The sequence below is a fragment of the Asparagus officinalis genome, chromosome 6 (assembly GCF_001876935.1).
Source record: "Asparagus officinalis chromosome 6, Aspof.V1, whole genome shotgun sequence".
Lineage (NCBI taxonomy): Eukaryota > Viridiplantae > Streptophyta > Magnoliopsida > Asparagales > Asparagaceae > Asparagus > Asparagus officinalis.
The window spans coordinates 29,682,455-29,702,442 of NC_033799.1; the positions used below are offsets into that span (position 1 = coordinate 29,682,455).

At 32.0% G+C, this 19,988-nt stretch overlaps 2 protein-coding genes across 4 annotated transcripts; one reads left to right on the plus strand and one right to left on the minus strand.

Moving 5' to 3' along the window:
- LOC109845992 lies at positions 2,024 to 2,575 on the plus strand. The gene has a single exon (XM_020415218.1). The coding sequence runs from the start codon at positions 2,024 to 2,026 to the stop codon at positions 2,573 to 2,575; it is 552 nt and encodes a 183-aa protein (XP_020270807.1).
- Positions 4,579 to 18,908, minus strand: LOC109844578 (potassium channel KOR1-like). Of its 3 annotated transcripts, none has more exons than XM_020413684.1 (14): positions 18,880 to 18,908; positions 16,514 to 16,738; positions 16,362 to 16,425; positions 14,795 to 15,134; positions 14,039 to 14,334; positions 13,032 to 13,112; positions 12,847 to 12,945; positions 11,575 to 11,796; positions 11,293 to 11,481; positions 9,673 to 9,748; positions 9,223 to 9,517; positions 5,847 to 5,971; positions 5,132 to 5,314; positions 4,579 to 4,991 (listed from the first exon to the last, which is right to left on the minus strand). In XM_020413684.1, the coding sequence occupies exons 2-14, from the start codon at positions 16,696 to 16,698 to the stop codon at positions 4,927 to 4,929; spliced, it is 2,220 nt and encodes a 739-aa protein (XP_020269273.1). In that variant the 5' UTR covers positions 16,699 to 16,738; positions 18,880 to 18,908; the 3' UTR covers positions 4,579 to 4,926. The 3 variants fall into 3 exon arrangements, with proteins under 3 accessions (XP_020269273.1, XP_020269275.1, XP_020269274.1); XM_020413686.1 differs by lacking the exon at positions 18,880 to 18,908 and adding an exon at positions 15,547 to 15,696 and having other exon boundaries at positions 16,514 to 16,562; XM_020413685.1 differs by lacking the exon at positions 18,880 to 18,908 and having other exon boundaries at positions 14,795 to 15,172; positions 16,514 to 16,650.

The following is a 19,988-nucleotide window of genomic DNA, read 5'->3' on the forward strand; positions in this document are numbered from 1 at the left end:
GATACCTTTCATCTGTTTCTTTTTTTTCTTTTTTTTCTTTCCATGCTTTTAATTAATTTCTGTTTTTGTGTAGATTACAATATATTCATACTCATGATTGTTTTTGAAATTCAATCACCTGGTTACATATCATTATAATGATATGTAACCAATAATTACGAGTATCTACTTTTAAGTAATTCCAATTCTGTACTCAAGATTTATTCCATAATTACGAGTATCAGGTTAGTCTAGAATATCAATAATTTTTATTATTATTGTGATAATGATTATAGTTGATTGTTTATTTTTGAATTTTTATGAAAATTTTCACTAATTTGTCCAACTATCTGCATTGCTCATATATATTCATAAATTAATAGTAATATGACATATGATTTTCCTTTGTAGAAATTTATTCTCTGGTTTTTGGATATCATAACTACTATACAACACTTTCTCGCCTAAAATGGCTTCAAGCTAATGTTTGCATTAAACTCAATAATGAATTATTCATATATTATTATATTAGTATATGTGTATGTATTTATAATACTACATGAACATTTTTTTAAACAGAAGAGAACACTCCAATACCCAGAATTAAAAAGCCTAAATATTCTCGGTTGAGTGATGAGCAAAAGAAATCTTACATTCAAAGAATTGCGGATAATAAGAGAAAGCGACACAGTAATGACTCTTCTGGTAATACTATTAATGGCAAACGACAACGTAAAGTTGACCTATTTTGTGGAGCCCTTCTACTGGCCTATGAGCATGAAGTTTGGTGTACATATACTTTATAGTTTATTGAAAGAGCCATATAACATTATATATTAGTTTATTAAATATTTATATTTGTTCTAGGGCAAATTCTTCATGAACCGGTATGTTCTTTACTATATAAGCTACGCACTCCAAAGTCTTGTGCATATTGTGGATCCAAAAAGTTTGAACATGAGCCTCCAACATTTTGTTGTCACAACGGTGAAATCCACCTAGCAGATGTGAATATTCTAAATGAATTATTTGCCCTTTATACAATGCAAACACCAGAGACAATTGAGTTCCGAAGCCACACCAGAATGTACAACAATATTTTCTCATTCACATCGTTTGGGCAAGATTTGATAAAGAGCTCGCATCAAATAGAAAATGAGTTTTCACATTTAGAGCACAAGGACAAATATATCATAATCTCCTAGCTCTAATTCCAAAGGAAAATAAGCCTTCATACTTTCAGCTTTACTTCTATGATACAGAGAATGGGTTGCAAAATCGATTGAGAATTCTACACAATGCAAATATGAGTGAAATCACAACTAAGAGCTTGATGGATATATTACAAGAAAACCCATATGCAAAGTTCCTTCGCAAATTGAATGATTATCAATCTTTTAAAGAATTAAAGATACTAATAAATAGTAATGTTGCACTAGATTAACGTGTTTACAACTCACTAACAGCAGATCAGGTGGCTGCAATCTGGGTTGAAGGAAATAATGACAATGCACCATTTGAGAGAGAGATATATTTGCCCTTTATACAATGCAAACACCAGAGACAATTGAGTTCCGAAGCCACACCAGAATGTACAACAATATTTTCTCATTCACATCGTTTGGGCAAGATTTGATAAAGAGCTCGCATCAAATAGAAAATGAGTTTTCACATTTAGAGCACAAGGACAAATATATCATAATCTCCTAGCTCTAATTCCAAAGGAAAATAAGCCTTCATACTTTCAGCTTTACTTCTATGATACAGAGAATGAGTTGCAAAATCGATTGAGAATTCTACACAATGCAAATATGAGTGAAATCACAACTAAGAGCTTGATGGATATATTACAAGGAAACCCATTCTAAGTAATGTTATTATATATGAATATAGATTAACACCTAAATTTACAGGCGTCAAGGCACCAAAACCCGAAAAAGTTTCATGCCGAGATTATTATTATCATAAGCTCCAGATAAGAGACACTCGACAATCTTTTATACTTACATCAGCAGGTCTTTTATTCCATCAATATGTTGTTGATATGTACATAAAGCTTGAAACAACAAGGGTTGATTACTTTAGAAATAAACAATCAGAAATCAAAGCAGAGTTATTCCAAGGCATTGTCGACAGTGTGGCTGTCGGCGAAGCAAATGCAAGCCAAGTGGGCAAAAGAATAGTTCTTCCATCATCATTCATAGGTGGTCCTAGAGACATGCGTCGCAAATACCTTGATGCAATGTCATTAGTACAACGATTTGAAAAGCCAGATCTTTTTATAACAATGACATGTAATCCAGAATGTGAAGAGATCATTGAGCAACTACATCCAGGCCAAAGCCATAATGACAGGCCAGACCTAACCTCAAGGATATTTCGAGCAAAGCTCCAAGACTTGAAAGATCAACTATTTAAGAAGGGGATCTTTGGGAAAGTTTTAGCACATGTTCATGTGATTGAGTTTCAAAAAAGAAGGCTACCACATGCACATATATTAATAATTCTTATTGGAGATCACAAGATCACATCATCAGATCAGTATGATAAATATGTATCTACAGAAATTCCAGACCGAAACACCGATCCTCTATGAATTGGCTAAAAAACATATGATGCACGGCCTTGTGGAGAGTTGAACTGAAGAACAGTTGCTATATTTTATTATTGTTCTATGGATAACGCATCATGTGATCAATCATTTATGATATAAAGGTGACCTCTTTAACCAATTGGCAAAGAATTACTTTGTGATGAATTTGCTTGGGATTGTCACAAACCTCAATATTCATTGTTTCAAAAAACCTTGGCTTACTAATTATTACTTGTTGAGATTGTTCCATATTGAATAAGGGACCAAATTGATCAAGATTTACTTTCATACTTTAATTAAGTTCCTGTTAAGTGTTGGTGGTAGTGATCAATTAAAAAATTTTAGAACAAAAATAATTTTACAAGTTCGCAGTAAATCAAACAACAATGATCTTAGCTTTTTAAGTCAAAAAATATTTGAAATAACTTAAATTTTTAAAATATTTTCTACATTACTATAACTAAAATTCATAATAACAATTACAATATGCCAGATACGTATATTCATCCAAGTTTAGCTTAAATTCCTTTACATTTATTTTTTTTAATATTTAAATAAAATACTAATAAATCTTATAATTCAATAATACATATTTGAACTTAAGATAAATCTTACTTATTTAAAGTAATGAAATAAATATAAAACAATATTTTTTTTGATATTTAACCACGTGCATAAAAACTAGTAATTAAACAAATAAGTATGGAAATAAGGGGTTTTTGATATTAGTCCCTTATATGTTTAATATTTTGAAAGTAGTCCATAAGATCATTAAAATTGTTATTAGGTCCCCTAATTCTTACGTTATTTCATAACTATTCCCTCAGCAATTAGAGTGACTAATTTGAAGCAACTTATACAAAGTTGGTGGCCCTGATAGCAATTTCAATGACTTGATACGCTAATTTCAAAATAATTAGGTGGGGTTAGTCAAGTAGAACTCAAAATTAGAACTAGGATAATTTGTGGGACAATTTTTTATAGTGTTAGTCCATTTGAACTAGAACTAGGATAAAATTATATAGTGTTAGTCAATAAGAATTGGATAAAAAGTAAAACTGGGATAATTATAAAAATTTATCCCACTTTTATCAAATTTATATAGAAAAGAGAGAATTCTAGTCTCTCAAATTGTTCCAAGTTTTAAGTGAGAACTACACGATAAAAAACTAGAATTCTTTTATTTACTTTTTTATTTTTCATATTTTATTTCTCCATCATCTACAAACCACATCATAAAATTAGATCACATCACTTCTTACTATTCCCTTCTATTTAATGTTATTTTTTATTTTTTATTAAAAATTTTAATTGTATAATTAATTTAAATTTAAAATTTAAAATATTCATATTTTATTAAAAATTAATTAAAATTGAGAGATAATGGAATGTTGTCTGGTAGAATGAAAAAGAAAGCGAAAAAAGGAAAAAAAAACTATGTTTTTAAATTTATATTACAATAATAATTCCAAAAAATCAAAAAGTTACAAATAATAATAATAATAATATATTATAGTCTATCTAATAGTTCTTCAAGGTTAATTAACACTAAAGTAAATAAATAATAATAATAAGTTTTAAAATGTATAAATAGTAGTCTTATCATCAAAATACATGATTTATATGATTATTGAATTTTGAAAATTATCCTTAATTATACTAACAATTGTCCCACTAAAATATCATGTTTTATAAAGTTACTCCTAATTATCCTATAAAAATATCTCACATTAAAATATCATCATATAATAAAATTTGTTCCACTTCTATGAAAAGTGTTCTGGCTGACTAACACCCCATTAGTAACTGGGGAACCTAATAGCGATTGCAAAAACTTGGAAGATGTTGGTGCTCCTAATCTCATCTATTTTGAAAGATTCCCCCAAAAAACTTGACATGAAGATCTCTACAGGTAATGTGATAGCGTGATGGAGCACTTTCCCTAGGACTTGAGAGACAACCATATTCAAAGCCATGTATTGTAGTTCTTGTTTACACTGCCATACTTCTGTGATACTATAATGCCAACAATACCTTTAATTTCATTTCCACTCATGATGTTTATATACAATGTACATGCTTTTCTTACAAGGGAAAATACATTCTCCCTAGCTACATGTATGTTGAGATCGACTTCAATGTACAAACCACTGTTCCAACAAAAATTATACATATTCAACAAGACTTGCTGAATTTTGGTTTTCTTGTGTATCTCTAAATATTAAGATATGCCATATATAAACATCCTCTGTATTCTTTCTTTTCCGATAATCATATGGTTAAGGACCTTTTGTCCTCAAAAAGACGTATTTTGAGATCAAAGGGATATAGACGAATAGAATCATTCCTGTAACTTATGTTGTGGTTTCTTGTTCAGTAACCAGATAAAGTTTCTGATTGTCGGAAATCAAGTCTACATGTAACTTATGTTGTGGTTTCTTGTTCAGTAACCAGATAAAGTTTCTGATTGTCGGAAATCAAGTCTACATCAAGTATCTTTCCTCCATCTGCTGAAAGTAACCAGATAAAGTTTCTGATTGTCGGAAATCAAGTCTACATCAAGTATCTTTCCTCCATCTGCTGAAAGAATGGATGTGCCAATGCACTTGAGCTTCTCTTGAGCAGATTGAATTAGCTCCTCTATTGTTGGTGGAACCCATAGAACAATGCCTTCTCTTTTCTTTTCTTCAGGGTTCCAAGGGTGAAAGGGGAATACTGTGCATTTCCGTGGATGCATTTTATCTGTTGGTCAAAAACAGTAGCAATTAGAAGATATAGCTACTAAATTTTCTCGTGTACAGTTGTAGAACATCACCCTGAAGTTTACAAAAAGTTCGCATAAGACCGCAAAATATAGTTTATCAAATGACTAATGAGTTATGAAAAGACTACAGTTGAAACTGCTTAAGACGCCAGAAATTTGTCACTTAACTTTCAATGTGATACACTTGTGCAGGAAAACTAACCTCTCTCTCTCCTCTAACAGTGTGTAACAGTATTTAGGTGGATAACAGTGTAGCTTTGGAGATAACATAGGCCAAGCATATGAGCATTTGTTAGATAACTGTTGAAAGTTTTAGTTGATAATAATAATTCTTTGCATTTTCTTCATTAGCAGTTAAAAGTTGATGAAAGATTTTCTTTCCTTCTGACATCTTAAAGAATTGAACTCGGTAACTACTGGACATAATTACAATATGGGAATATTGATGTTTAGACTAATAATTAAGTTGAAAATTCTTCATAAATGACAAATAATTTGTATCAAGTATACCTTGTATTTCTTGATCTCGTTGTCTAGGGAACTTGGACAGCTCTTCAGATTTAGCTTCTTCCATTAGCTTCATCAAGGGTATGCTCCCGCTTTTTCGTGCTTCATCTAATGGTGTAGTTCCCCATCTGTAATTTTTTTTGCAACAATCAGTTCACGACAATTTATTCTAGACTCAACTTAGATTAGATAGAAGAATAAAGTGGTAGGATAAATTCAAATTTGCATGGTGATTTAAGGTCAATTTGGTATTTCTGAAGCTGATAATATGTTGCTTATATAAGTCACTTGTAGAAACAACTTATATAAACTGTTGAAAATAGTCATTTAAGGGGGGTTATTGGTTGGGACAAATTGGGACCAAGTAGAAAAATTATTCCAATGGAACAATTTTACCCCTTTGTGATATTTTAAGTGGGGTAAAGTGGGATAAAGTGGGATAATGGGATAATATGAGCCTTTGATTTGACAATTCATATGGGAATAATAGATTTGATGTCGGCCACGCTTATTAAAATATAATTTTATCTATTAATTACTTCTAAAATTATTATCCAATTGCCGTTTTAATATTATTTAGTATATTATTATAATATAAATATTATTTTACTTTATATTAAAATATAATATATATTGTACTATACTTACAACTTACTATTACTAATTATTTATTTATATTATATTAGCATACTAATCTATATATAATAAATTAATATAATATAATATCATATATTTTAATATAATATTTTAATAATTATATATTTAATATAATACATTATTTTATTTATTACAAAATATAATATGTTATACAATAATTACTAATTAACATTATATTAGTATGCTACATTATATAATAATTGATATAATATATGAATAATATATTTAATATAAGTACTTTAATAATATATTATTTAATTTAATAATATTATAAATATAGTATCATTAAGGATATAAATGTACTTTAAAAAAATTATAATATTTACTTTATTCAATGTAAATATTTTTTAAAATATTATATTAAAATTAAAATTAAATATATATATATATATATATATATATAGATGTAAAAAATAAAATTTACAATAATATATATTAAAAGTATCATGTATATACGTATAATATATTTATTTATTTTTCAAAACTTAAATATATATTAGTATTATATCATAATATTTTAGCTAATATTAGTAACTATTATATTAGGATTATAAAGTATGTCATATATATAATAACTTATAATATATATTTTGTAAATTAATTCTATAATAATATATTAATTAATAATATATGTTATTAAAATATTATATATATGTTATTAAAATAATTAATATAATCTTATTATCATAATATTATTAATATCATATTATTAAAAATTTAATATATGTTATTAAAATATTATATAAATATTATAATAAATACGTCATACTATAATTACTAATTAATATATATAATAATATATTACATTAATATTAATAAATATGTTATACTATAATTACTATTATATAATATTGTTAATATAGTTATATTTTATATTATCATATCATAATTCATATATTTATAATATTAATTTAGCATGTATTAGTTAAGTAATACAAAAATATTTTAAAATTATCTCAATTGCCTTCAAAGTGGAACAATATAGTTCCAATATGGAGGATGGGGTAAATTTTTACTATTGGGGTAATTTTTGTATATGAGTGAGGTAATCTTATCCCAAGTGGTGTAATTGTCTCACTAGTGTTCCAAAAAACTAATAACACAAAAAGGTATTATCCTTGTTTCATTGTCCCAATGAATAACATGAAATAGAATCCCCAAAATTATCCCATTATCCCCCAAAATGTCCCAACCAATAACCCCCCTAGTAAATCATATATCAAAAATTTCTTTCAAATATAGTAAAGTGATCGGTCAAACTATGCTTAAAGGCCATTATAAGTGATAATGACTAAAAAACACAAATTTAGCTTCATGTTTACTTGTAGTGTAAAAATGTTAAAACATAAAGGGTATCCTAAATTAAGTCCCTCTAACCATTAGACCAAAAACTCCGAAGTTATGGTAAGAGTTGAGGTAATTTATGTAAATTCTAACATGCCTCCACAGCTAATAGAATTTGAATTTTGGTTGCTCAAATACCATTTTAAATTAAGTCCCTCTAACCATTACACCAAAACTCTAAAATTATGGTGAGAGTTGAGCGTTATACTTTTATATTAGTTCTAACATGGTATATATATGGCATATAAATTACAAAAAATAAAAAAAAAATTAAAAGCATCTTCAGGTTGCTTCTAAAAGCACCCTCTTAGAAGGGGGATTAATTTCAATAAGCACATAAAAAAATTTAGCAAACACCACAATTGGTTGCTTCCTAAAAAGTAAGCAGCACCCTGAAAAATGCAATACAAACTAGCCCTTAGGCCCTTAGTTTCTGCCTCTTTTTCTTAACAAGCATTCTAATGTCTGTGTCAATTGTAGTTAATACTAAATAGGTCTTGTTAAAATTAATATAAAACTATAAATTTCGACCATCACCATAACTTTGGAGTTTTGGTGTAATGGTTAGAGGAGCTAAATTTAATATGGCATCAGAGCAACCCAGGCTCAAATCCCACCGACCACAAAGTTTAAGTGGATTTTCTAAAAATTGACATCGCTGCATGAGTCCAAGTTTTAACTCATAAAAAAGGACGTTCAACCTGCAAGGGCATGTTAAAATTAATATAAAACTGTAATTCTCGACCATCACCATAACTTCGGAGTTTTGGTATAATGGTTAGAGGAGCCATATTTAAGAAGTCTTATATAGGGACCTGTTAAGTAGTAAGGAACAAAAATGAAATTTAAGAGAATGCGCTTCCTTATCATTCTTCCAGAAGAAATCCAGACATTTCATTGAAAGGAAGCACAAGATAAACTTTTAAAGGTGAGAAATAGGTGCAAGTTTAATTATTTAATTTATATAGACAAATGTATGTTACATATTAATAGCATAGATTTTATATTGTTACAGTAAGGAACATGCTTGAGCTTATCTTCCTTTCTCATGACCTTGTTAATCGAAGCTTCATCACAAAAACAAATTACGTTTGTTGTACTGAGCTACAGTTCCTTGCTAATAGATTTGCTTTTCGCAATAAACTTAGAACCATTTACTGATAAAAATGAGGTTGTACCAACTTGTTCCGATCAAGCTTAGTTGAAGCTAAAGCTAAAGATAACCTTATCTGCACATCGTTTTGTTATCTCTTCTTCTAAATACAACCATAAAGACATTTCCTTTTTCGTTCCTTCAAGAACTTTCTCATACAACCTATATACGGACTGAAGCAGTTAGCAATACTACATATGCAATTGCGGGAGTTGGATATCTTACCTGTCTTCAGCAAAAACACTTGCTCCATTCTCTAGAAGAATTTTCACAATCAAAAATATTCCCTCTGCAGCAGCTATATGAAGCGGTGTCCGATGATCATAGTCTTTTGAGTTTGGATCAATACCATAAGATAAAACTCTCCTTAGAAAATCTGAGTCTCCCCTTGCAACGGCAGCACAAAGTTTGCTGCCAGCATCAATAATGTTTAAATTTGCTCCATTTTTGAAGAGTAAGGCAGCCACTTTGTCATTTCCATTCTTTACAGCCTCCAACAGTGCTGTGTTCCCAAATTTATCTAGTAGAGATTCACATATATTAATACAAACATGAACATAAGAACATTTATGATGAGATTGAAAATTTTTAACATGGCGCATAGGTATCATTATGTAATATGAAAAGAACTTTGTGGTTCAAGGAGAAGCAAAATAAGTACCACGATAAAGGTACCTGAAACATTCATGCTAACACCTTCTTGAATAAGAAATAAAACGATATCTTCGTACCCTCCTGATGCAGCAAGGTGCTGAAATGGAAAATTGCGAATTTAGTGAGGTAGAAACTACTAACATCAAAATAGGCTGTAAGTAGATGAGCCAGGATTGCTGAAGGGTCTGAAGCCTTTACTGTTCTTAAGAGTTGAGGAAAAGTTGCTTGGAAGGTTGGGGCCTTAAGTACATCTTCATTATGTAAAATTTTATAACTATATATTTTTCTCAGAATTTTTTAATCTTTTTGATATTTAATGTTTCTAAAAAAATTCTTTTTAAAAGGATATTGAAGAAGCACTTTTTTGGGAGTTTTTTGAATATAAATGATACACTTAAGTATATTGTAATGAGGATTATCTATTATAACTTGTACAAACAACAGTCCTTAAGGTAAGTATGGCTACTTTCAAGCTTGGTTCCGGCATACTTGTGCTTGGATATGAGCCCTTCTCATGAGACCTCAAGATGAAAAAATTGTAACAAGACATGCCTACTGATGAGTGATAAATGACAATATCATGTTAAGTTTGGGCAAAGAACTACTGAGCATGAAAGCTAAAAAAAAGGAAATCAAATATTTGGAAAGTTTGCATGCTAAGATGGCTACACAGCTAGGTTACCCGAACACTTCATCTTGGCTCCCTTATCCATGTCCGTGTCCGTGTCGGACACTCCTTGGACACTTCTTGAGTATATACATACATTTATGTAGACATATGCCCAATTATACAATTCAAGTTTTAGTTTAAAACACTCGTGGTACAATTCTTGGACATATATCTTACACTTCACATCAACTTTCTGCAACTTCTTGGACTATTGTCAGGTTAATTTCAGCCCATGTCATATTCAAAAGTATGATTTTAACCAATGATTTGGATATCTAGTCCAAAAGTGAGTAGTTTTTCAATTTATAATCTACTTAATAAAAGAAACACAAAAAGGTTATATGGACTTTAGTTCTCATAATATGTAATAAAAAACAATACCGATCTCATATATGTTATTAATTTCAATAAGTATACATATAGCCGTGTCCCCATATTCCACATTTTACGAATTAGGTGTCTCATATCCGCACCTGTGTCCATGTCCGCACCCGCACCCGTACCCATGCAACATAGCTACACAATCAAATGCATGTAAATTGGTGTGGGGAAAGATTGCATACCAGTACCACATATCCAAGCATCTATGAAAGTAATGGAGGTTTGAGGGGGTGAATGAAGGGGTCACTGTAACAATCTCAAGAAAGGAGGGTCATTGTTTGATATTCCCATTTGCCATTAAAAAAATTACTGGGCTCTTGAATTTTTTGTGGTGAATGCTGTGTGTAGCCTTATTAATGACAGAGAAGGCCCAGATTCTGGATGGTGCAAACTTGAGTTAGTACATATATACAATTTTCTATAGTTGAATCACGGTGACCAAGAACTATATATACAAGCAGAAAACAATGTGATAAGTACCAAGGGGCGATACGTAGATCATTAAAATTCTATATCCTTAAGAAAACCTGATGTAAAAATAACTAAACTGACAGCCACATAAATTTCAGAACTGTATTCTATCAGCCTACCAAAGGAGTGCGTCCATCATAATCAGCCTTGCTGGGGTCTGCCCCGGATCGAATCAAACTCTTTAGGTGATTCAAATCCCCATTAAAAGCAGCATTATTTACTCGTAACGCAAGCTCAGCTTCTTGTTTTCCAATATGAAGTGTGATATCAGACTCAAGTTGCTTGACACGAATATTGGATTCATTAGCCTGTAATTAAGCAAAAAATCAAGACAATCAAGTCATTAACCTAGGTATTAATTTTGTTACTATTACAAATGAAAGTTTCTATATAAAAATTACCTCGAGAAGGTTCCTCAGGACTCTCCGGCCATCCACAAAATATATCTGTAGGACATTTGAAAGGAGATGCTTATCAATTCTTAAGAGTCTGCACAGTTCACAAACGCGTACACTGAAGGGCTGAGGAATGTTGCAAAGGATGGAAATGTCTCCAAAAGAGCAATTAGGCTCTAACATTACAATAGTATCCTCTGTTCCATCTTCACCAATCCCAATAGCTTCCTACAATGATAAGTTGATGAGCCTCAGATGTGAAGAACAATGATAATGATTCATTTCTGTTTTACATGTTCTTAATTAGCTAAGAAATCAATTAAAGGAGAACTTCGATGGATCCATTAGTAGAGATACCTGTATGGCAGGCCAGAGGTATACTTATACTAATTATTCAAAATAACCTCTGAACAAATAACATATCTTATCCATGGATGAATTTCCTAAACATAGAATTAACAGGGAAGCTGGAGTTTGTTTACCCATATGTGGATCATGCAAATTATGAGTATATGATATAAAATGCTTCCTTAATAACATACAAACTTATGTACACACAAAATAAATTAAACTTTCCTCAATAAATAAATAAATAAATAAGAGATAGCAGGCTGTCTGGATTTTTGGTATTCATCAACACCAGTGCATGGGCAAAATTCCTGGCTCATGTCAAGATGGGTTACACTAAATACAGCACATTAAATCATCCGAAAGATGAAGCATTTGATTCTCATTGACTGTATAGTGCTTCTTCCTCCGTTCTGTTAGAAAAAGAACTGTTACCCTAATTTGTTGATAATTGGTCGTATCCACCAGTGACTTCATTGTTTAGACAAAAACATAAATTTTGAGGTACTAACTTTTAGAGGGAAAAGTCGATGAGCTAATAGCATGTGAGCAAAAATCTTCAAGTAGTTCTCATATCCATTTACTATTATTAACACTTTTAATTTGTCCATCTACATGTTGTCTAATGTTTGTGTCCCTATGGACCCTGAAATCTCCTTGTGAAGGACTCATAAGCTAAGAATTCTTTTAAATAATTGGACAAATCATGCCAAAATAATTAAGACATGCACTTCATGAAGAGACTAATATTTTATTGAAAAAAACACTAGCAAATCGAATTGTTAATCAGGTGCAAGTTAAAAAATAAGTGTTTAGAACATGCATGCATTTAGTTAGATAAAGTATTGTAAGCATATCTGCACATATAAAGTAAAATATATGTTTCTTTCAGGCATGAAAAGATAGATATACTGAGGTTTGAAACAGTACCAGAACACCATCGCAGATGAAATAAAGTTGATCTACTGCATTGCCTTGTTCCATGACTACTTCCCCAGGAAGAAAAAACTCCTCTTGCAGCCTGATCGCCTATAGTCAGATGACTCATTAACTCATGCAATGCACACACTAACCAACTAGTTCGTTTAGCAATGAGTAACAGTCAAGTAACTTACAATCTGATGAATGAATTCTGAAGAACATCCTTTAAAAATAGGGACATTTTCGATGTAGGGTTTGTACAAGCTTTGTGAAATCTGCAAACAGCATCAACAAGTCAAGCTGACTTCATGTGAAAAAGCTAACAGAAAATGCCATCCACTGAAGCAGTAGGCATCTAGAAATAAAAAGTTAAGACTTCCTCTTTTAGATTCAGTAGAATTACTTGGTTAATTATGGCTTTCAAACGGTTTCAACATTAAGCAGTATTAGATTTCTTCTTCAATTATGCCTTTGAAATATATAAATACGCGCGTGCGCGCACACACACACACGCACACACATATTAGGGAAAATAGGAGCTGGTGTCACACCAGACACACCAGCCCCTTAGCTAGAGTGATGACGACATGGCAGCCATCCAGCCGTCAATTGAGATCTTAGGATGCGTTACAGAAATTTGCAAAAAAGCCCTTCAAGAGAACTAAGTTATCTATTTTAATAATAAGTGTCTTAACTAATATTGCTTTACCCATCATCCATCATCCTCTACCTCTCCCAGACCTGACTTCATCTTCTTGATAGTATCTGATACCAAAAAAATTCTCTTCAGTTTTGCAAATTGTTATCATTCTATTTTGTTCTCTTATGTTCTTATGAACGATTAGATCTGATTAGATTAACTTCATTTGATTTACTTGGGAAAATTTGACAAGAGTTCGAATTCGTAATTGAGGAAGACCTAAATCAGGAAGACAATAGAGGACTTCACCATAGAGAGCACGTGGAGCGTCATCAAGACACCGTCTTGATCTAGCAAACTCAAACTCCATTTATACCGGTTTAAGTGTGTATTGGATGTTGTTGATAATGACAGTTTCCTCAAAGTATTCATACAATTTTAACAAGGAAAAATGAAAACAGAAGATGTCACGTGGTTGTACCATTGATCTGTAAACTTTGGCTTACTTGATTTTTCTATGATGTAACATGTGATATCAATCATCGAAAGGTTTAAGATCACCTTAGCACGAATCGATACTGGGATATCTTGGAGAACAGAAGCTTCTGTGTAGTTGCTTTCATATTGTAGGCGTACATGTCCTTTAATCTGGTCCCTTATATCTCTTCCAAGCCTGTTCCTGTTCATATATTGAATCAGATCCTTCATCTTATCCCTGAATCTTTCTGTCCTTGATCCTTTCACTATCAGTGCTGTCATGTTACCAATCAGGTACGCTCCCAGAATCATATCAAAAGAAACATAGATCATGATGAATATCATTTCCCTGGTATTGACTGCATGTATATCTCCATAACCTGTGGATAGCAAGAGCAAAGCAATCTTACAGAGAGGCAAAATTAAGAAATGATAAGGCAGTTCAATTCCTCCAAAAAAGAGGGGGAAAAGAAAGAAAATTTAAAGATCACATACAATGCGGCATACAGTTTATTTTGCTTCAATGAATCTATATACAAAAAATTCTCAAAATAACACATGAAATTAACACTTAACTATACAAATAAGGTTTTCTACGTTGTACTTCCCTATGGAAGCTGATCTTTATTTTATTCCATGTTTAAGCATGAGACTTGCCAACAATCAATGTAGGCTCTAACAACTAACAAGAACTAGAAAGAACCAAGGTTATCTTTTTATTATCTTCTACAAGCCACAGATCTAGAATATTTAAAACATAACACATAACATTTCCTAAAGTACAAAATATTTATATAAAAGAATATCTAAACGGTAAAAATATGGTGAAATAAAATTTACCTACAGTGGTCATGGTGACTATGGCAAAATATAATGATAGCAAGTAACGCTTTGAGATATCAATTTCCCTGAAATGTGAATAGCTGTAATCTCCAAGCTTTAAGCTCCCTATCCATGTGTAGCTCTCCTGGGATTCAGGAAGAGTCGTCGCCAAATAGTAGAAAATACAGGCAGCCGTATGTGTACAGTAGAGCTCAACAGCAATGAGCTTCACTATACGTGTAAACAAATATTTTATCCGTATATCCTTTTCCATCTTATGGAAAAAAGCCGTGACTTTCCGGACCCGGCTTAAACGAATCCATAACAGGTATCTCACTTCTTCTTTATATCCACAAGCCTGACTTGAAACAAGAGAAATTCTGAGAATCCCCTTTACTGTATAAATATAAAAAATATAAAATTGAAGAAGGAACCATATAAAGTTGCAGGATATAAATCAATTGGCAATTCAAGACCACCCTCAAAGAAAAAATGGATATAATACTGTATACGATATTTAAACAAGCTTATTATGACAAGTGAGATTAAGGCATGCATGATTATCTAACCAGCGAAGAAAATCCATATTCAGAGAAACCAACAAAATATAATAAGTACGAGCGAGCTATCTGAACTATTCTAATGTTAGATCATGATAGATTAGTACTGCCACAGTGTTTAAAGCGTTAGTTCTAAGAAAAACACAAAGCCAGGGTTTTGTTAGCCTCAAAGCCAGTAGAGGGTGTCTTTGGATTTGATTATAGCAATACCTGTTGGACTTGCGGGGCAACTAATTAATAGTGTTTCTGAAACAGAGGCAGAGATATCATTCCACTCTTATGTCAGATTTTCCCACCAGTATCTTTTTTTCCGAGGACAACTCGAGCCTATGTGTAGATGCGACCTTCAGGCCCTTGTCTCTACAGATACAGAGAAGGATCAGACCTTGAGAGATTAGTTGGTAGCACTTAATAATGATTGGAGGCAAGAATTTTATGTGACTTAGCCCCAGTATAACTGACTCCATACATGGAGCTTCAGTGATATATTTATACACTATGACTTTTTCTGGCTTTTGTTGAAAATATTTATCCTTTATTCTAGTATTGGATGGTTTAGTAGGTAATTCGCTCATTTTTCTTAGGGTTGTTTGTTGCGTCTCTTTTGTGAGAAACCATGGTATCTTCTGTTCAGCATAGATCAGATGCTGCAGGGGGACAAAGTGTGGATCGATTCTTGATGACAATAATAACAAGACAATCCTAGAGAATTGAAGAACGCAAAAAAGGTTTCACAACATAAGACAAAAAGAAACATGAGAAATTACATTGTTCGGTAATCCATTCTACACCATGGAAAGTGAGAGCATTAGAGACTTATACTACAAGTATGGATGTTGCTAGATGGTGTTATTTGTGGTTCTCTTGTTCGGTATTTCCAAACAACCACCCTCATGTCACACACCCACACAAGCATGCGCACATGCAAGTACGCACACACACACACCCACACACCCACAGAGAGAGAGAGAGAGAGAGAGAGAGAGAGAGAGAGAGAGAGAGAGAGAGAGAGAGAGAGAGAGAACCTTGTAGATAGCATCCCATGGAAGGCAACCAAGTAAATCTATGATGAAACCCGACTTCACATATCTGCACACACAAAGATACCAAAAGCCATCAAACAAATATAACTAAACAACAAAAGGGCCATGCAACAACAAGAAGAAAGAAGAGAGACCTTTTAGCAATGGATTTAGGATTGTAGACTACACGATAGGTATGTTCATCTCGGTAAGCAAGAAAGAAGTGAATGCTTATGTCCACAAGGAATGCAATCTGACCAGCAATGTCAAGCCAGAATAGTTTATCTGGAAGTCCACGAAAGAAGCCAAACTCTAAGGGTGTGAAGAAGGATGAATACATAGCCCATCCCAGTATAAAGTATTTCCAAAGCCGATACCACCTACCACAATCACCATGACCAACTTATTCGATCCCATTAAGAAATTAAAATGAATCTACAAGTTTTGCTTGTACAATTTTAGATATAAATCAAATTTAGAAGTTGCTCAGCTACATCAATCTTATTGTGGATCAAAAGCATTGAGTTATCAAGTAACTGGGACAAAAAAAACAGTGAGAACACCAGGGCTCTAGAAACAATTAAGTTCAAAACTCACGACCATTTAGATCAAACCATATGGTTCATTTGTTAATAGTATATCTGTATTAATGCTTGAAATACCTGCCACCATACTAAAACTCGGAGGTTACATAATATTTCTTTTAATATTTAAATTGTGTCATGATGAGGTTTGAACCAGAGTGGATCTAACACTATCATATAATCCCTGCTATTAATGAGACTTCTGAAGTTATCGTGAGGGTTGAGAATTATAATTTATATTTCTTATTATATCTGATTCTGATGAGTTTTAAGGACGCTTAAAGCTACTATATGTTCCTGAGGCACAGCTTAAATGGTAAAAGTTGGTGATGGATTGTAGGAAACTCTAATTACAAATCCAACTAGTCTTTTTTGGGGAAAAAGAAAGGAAAAAGGAACAAAACCCCCGACTCATATTTAATAAACATGTTTTATGTTCAAATTTTTTGGATACTTTCGCTTCAATACTGTTGTTGTTCCCTTATTAGTAGAATAACTATGCGAGGTTATGACATAATATATAAAGAAAGATTTTCAAATATATGAGGCCTGAAATTCAAACCTGACCTAAATTCCTCCTAGTTGGAGTTCATACCTAAACTATGAATTTGGGTTGTGTTCCTACCAGATAAGTGGCATTAAAATTTAAAACAATATCTATATATTTTTCTAGCCCACTAATCCAAGTCCACACCAGATTAGACAAAAATTACGTTTGAATTGTCATCTCATTATCATTCTTAGGTCATCACAAATCAACAACACAAAATTTATTGTCCAGCATTTGAGGTTGACTGTTTCCTATTTCTTTAATTTTAAATGAAGTACAAGTAATCTTCAAACTAAGATTCTTATGTATAACAATTGTTTTGCTTACTGCATAAAACAAGATAATATACTTGATTGTCAAGCATAATAATCTTCATTTGTCAAGGTATCGTACTATTTTCCCTTTTCCCAACAGCTGGAGAATAGTTACTAACTAAATAAGTACTTCCAGCAAAAGACAACTAATCCATTCAATAAATAATTGCGATGCAGGTAGAGTAGGCATGTCATGTGAGAGGTTCTCCCTTGATCTAATCATGGAGTTATGGATGTGGGCCTCGCTTATATTTACGGTCAAACAAAAACATTAATTAGTAGTTTGTTCATCAAATTCATTCATAACTACCAAACCTCTAATAATATATACCTGAGATATTTAGCAATAGCGGCTCTCACATCGAAGAAATGAAACTTATCAATCAATTTTCGAATTTTTCCCTTTTATTAGAAAAAGCACAAATGAGATGGTTATCTGGTAGAGAGAGAGAGCTATCCGTCTGTATTACTGGGTAGTTGATATACCAAAAGAACCAAAACTTTCGCATCCATGTACTAATCCATGAAACTCCCTACTTTATGTCCGAGAACTAAACGGTGCCTAACACATTAATTTTCCAATGGAGAATAATTAAAGGATGATTTCTGAAAGTTCCACCTCGCTAGAGAATAAGGTAATAATAAGAGAAATTTTAATATCAATGCCAGCAGTAACTATGTGCGTCTCTTTACCGGTTTTAAATCGAAACAAACAGTTTAGAAAATCCATGTAAACAACAAAATCACAACGTTAAAAAAATCACTATAAAATATGGAATTCAGTATGATGCACAACATCACAAGACTTGTGACACAAGTGGTTCAGTGACATATTTAACTTAATTTTGTATAGAGGACGCTCTCAAACAACTTCCAAAAAGAGGAGGAAAATATAACTCCTGTCACTGTGTACTGCCAATTTCACACAAATAAAGACAAAATCTAAGCTTTAACTAAGAACTCAATACCATAGAAAACAAAATTGAGCGAAAATCAGAAAAATGGGTAAAAATAAACAAAAGTAAAAAAATTGAGGTAAGGTCATCATAAAAATCCTTAATTCGACCACTTACCTATTATCAGGATGGATGACGTATCGCTGGATGCTTCCACGTGACGACGCGATCCGATCCCTGAGCTCCTCCACCTCGTACTCCGCGTCGGCATCGGGACCCGAGCTCGATCTCGAACTCAGATTCCTGTTCAGTGCTCTCGGCGCCATCGGCAATCGCCGCGCCGGCGGAGACTGGTGTTTAGATTCACAGGCGGTGACGGGATTCACGTGCACGAGGGAATGGAGAATTAAAATTGGGGGTTTTTTGAAATAAATAGGGATTGGGAAGTTTGGCGCTTGAGAGCGTTGAGACGTTTGGTTCACCCATTTTATCCAAAAGTTTCGACAAAACACGTGATAATGCCGTTGTCGTATAAACGGTGTTTAGTTCTAAAATTTTATAAAAATATTTTCTATAAGATAGAAAAAAAAATTGTACTATTTTATAGAAATTAATTTTTTTTCTAAATGAACGAAAATTGTAAGAAAAACTGACGCATATATTAAAAAATTAATTAAGTACACAAGTATCATTCCTATGTGACTTTCTAATGGTATTGTTCATAAGTTATTTTCTATAAAGTGATATTCACCAAACAAATAAAAAAGAAAACAGCATATTTTCCATAAAGTTAGGAACTTTTTCATATTTTAAACCAAACAAAGAAATAGCAAAAAACAAGAAATATGGTACTCTTTGAGTTCTATAAATTTTTCCTACAATTTTTTAGAAATATAAAAAAATCAAATTTTATGTACTTCTCGTCTTCCTTATTTTTTTTATAGAAATTGAACCAAACAGCCTCTTAAAGGGTTACTGTTTATTCTTTTTAGTTTTATTTTTATTTTCCTTTTATTCTAAAAAAGAGTCGTCTAGTGGAACCAGGTGTTTGTTATACGCTATCTGATTCAGACAAGGTGTTTCCTTTCTTTCATTTTGACCCTCACAAATATAAATTTAACAATTAGAGTCTAAATAATCAATAGCAGGGGATAGTTTACAAATTGCCTATAAATTTTTCCTACAAATTTTTTAGAAATATAAGAAAATCAAATTTTGAGTACTTCTCTTCTTCCTTTTTTTTATAGAAATTGTACCAAACATCCTCTTAAAGGGTTACTGTTTAT

Coding starts and splice junctions, on each gene's coding strand:
- LOC109845992 (XM_020415218.1), top strand. CDS start 2,024: ATGTACATAAAGCTTGAAACAACAAGGGTTGATTACTTTAGAAATAAA.
- LOC109844578 (XM_020413684.1), bottom strand. CDS start 16,698: ATGTATTCATCCTTCTTCACACCCTTAGAGTTTGGCTTCTTTCGTGGA. Junction 13,113..14,038: donor CAGTATCGATTCGTGCTAAG/GTGATCTTAAAC, acceptor TGCTGTTTGCAG/ATTTCACAAAGCTTGTACAA. Junction 9,749..11,292: donor ATGATGGACGCACTCCTTTG/GTAGGCTGATAG, acceptor TTTCCATTTCAG/CACCTTGCTGCATCAGGAGG.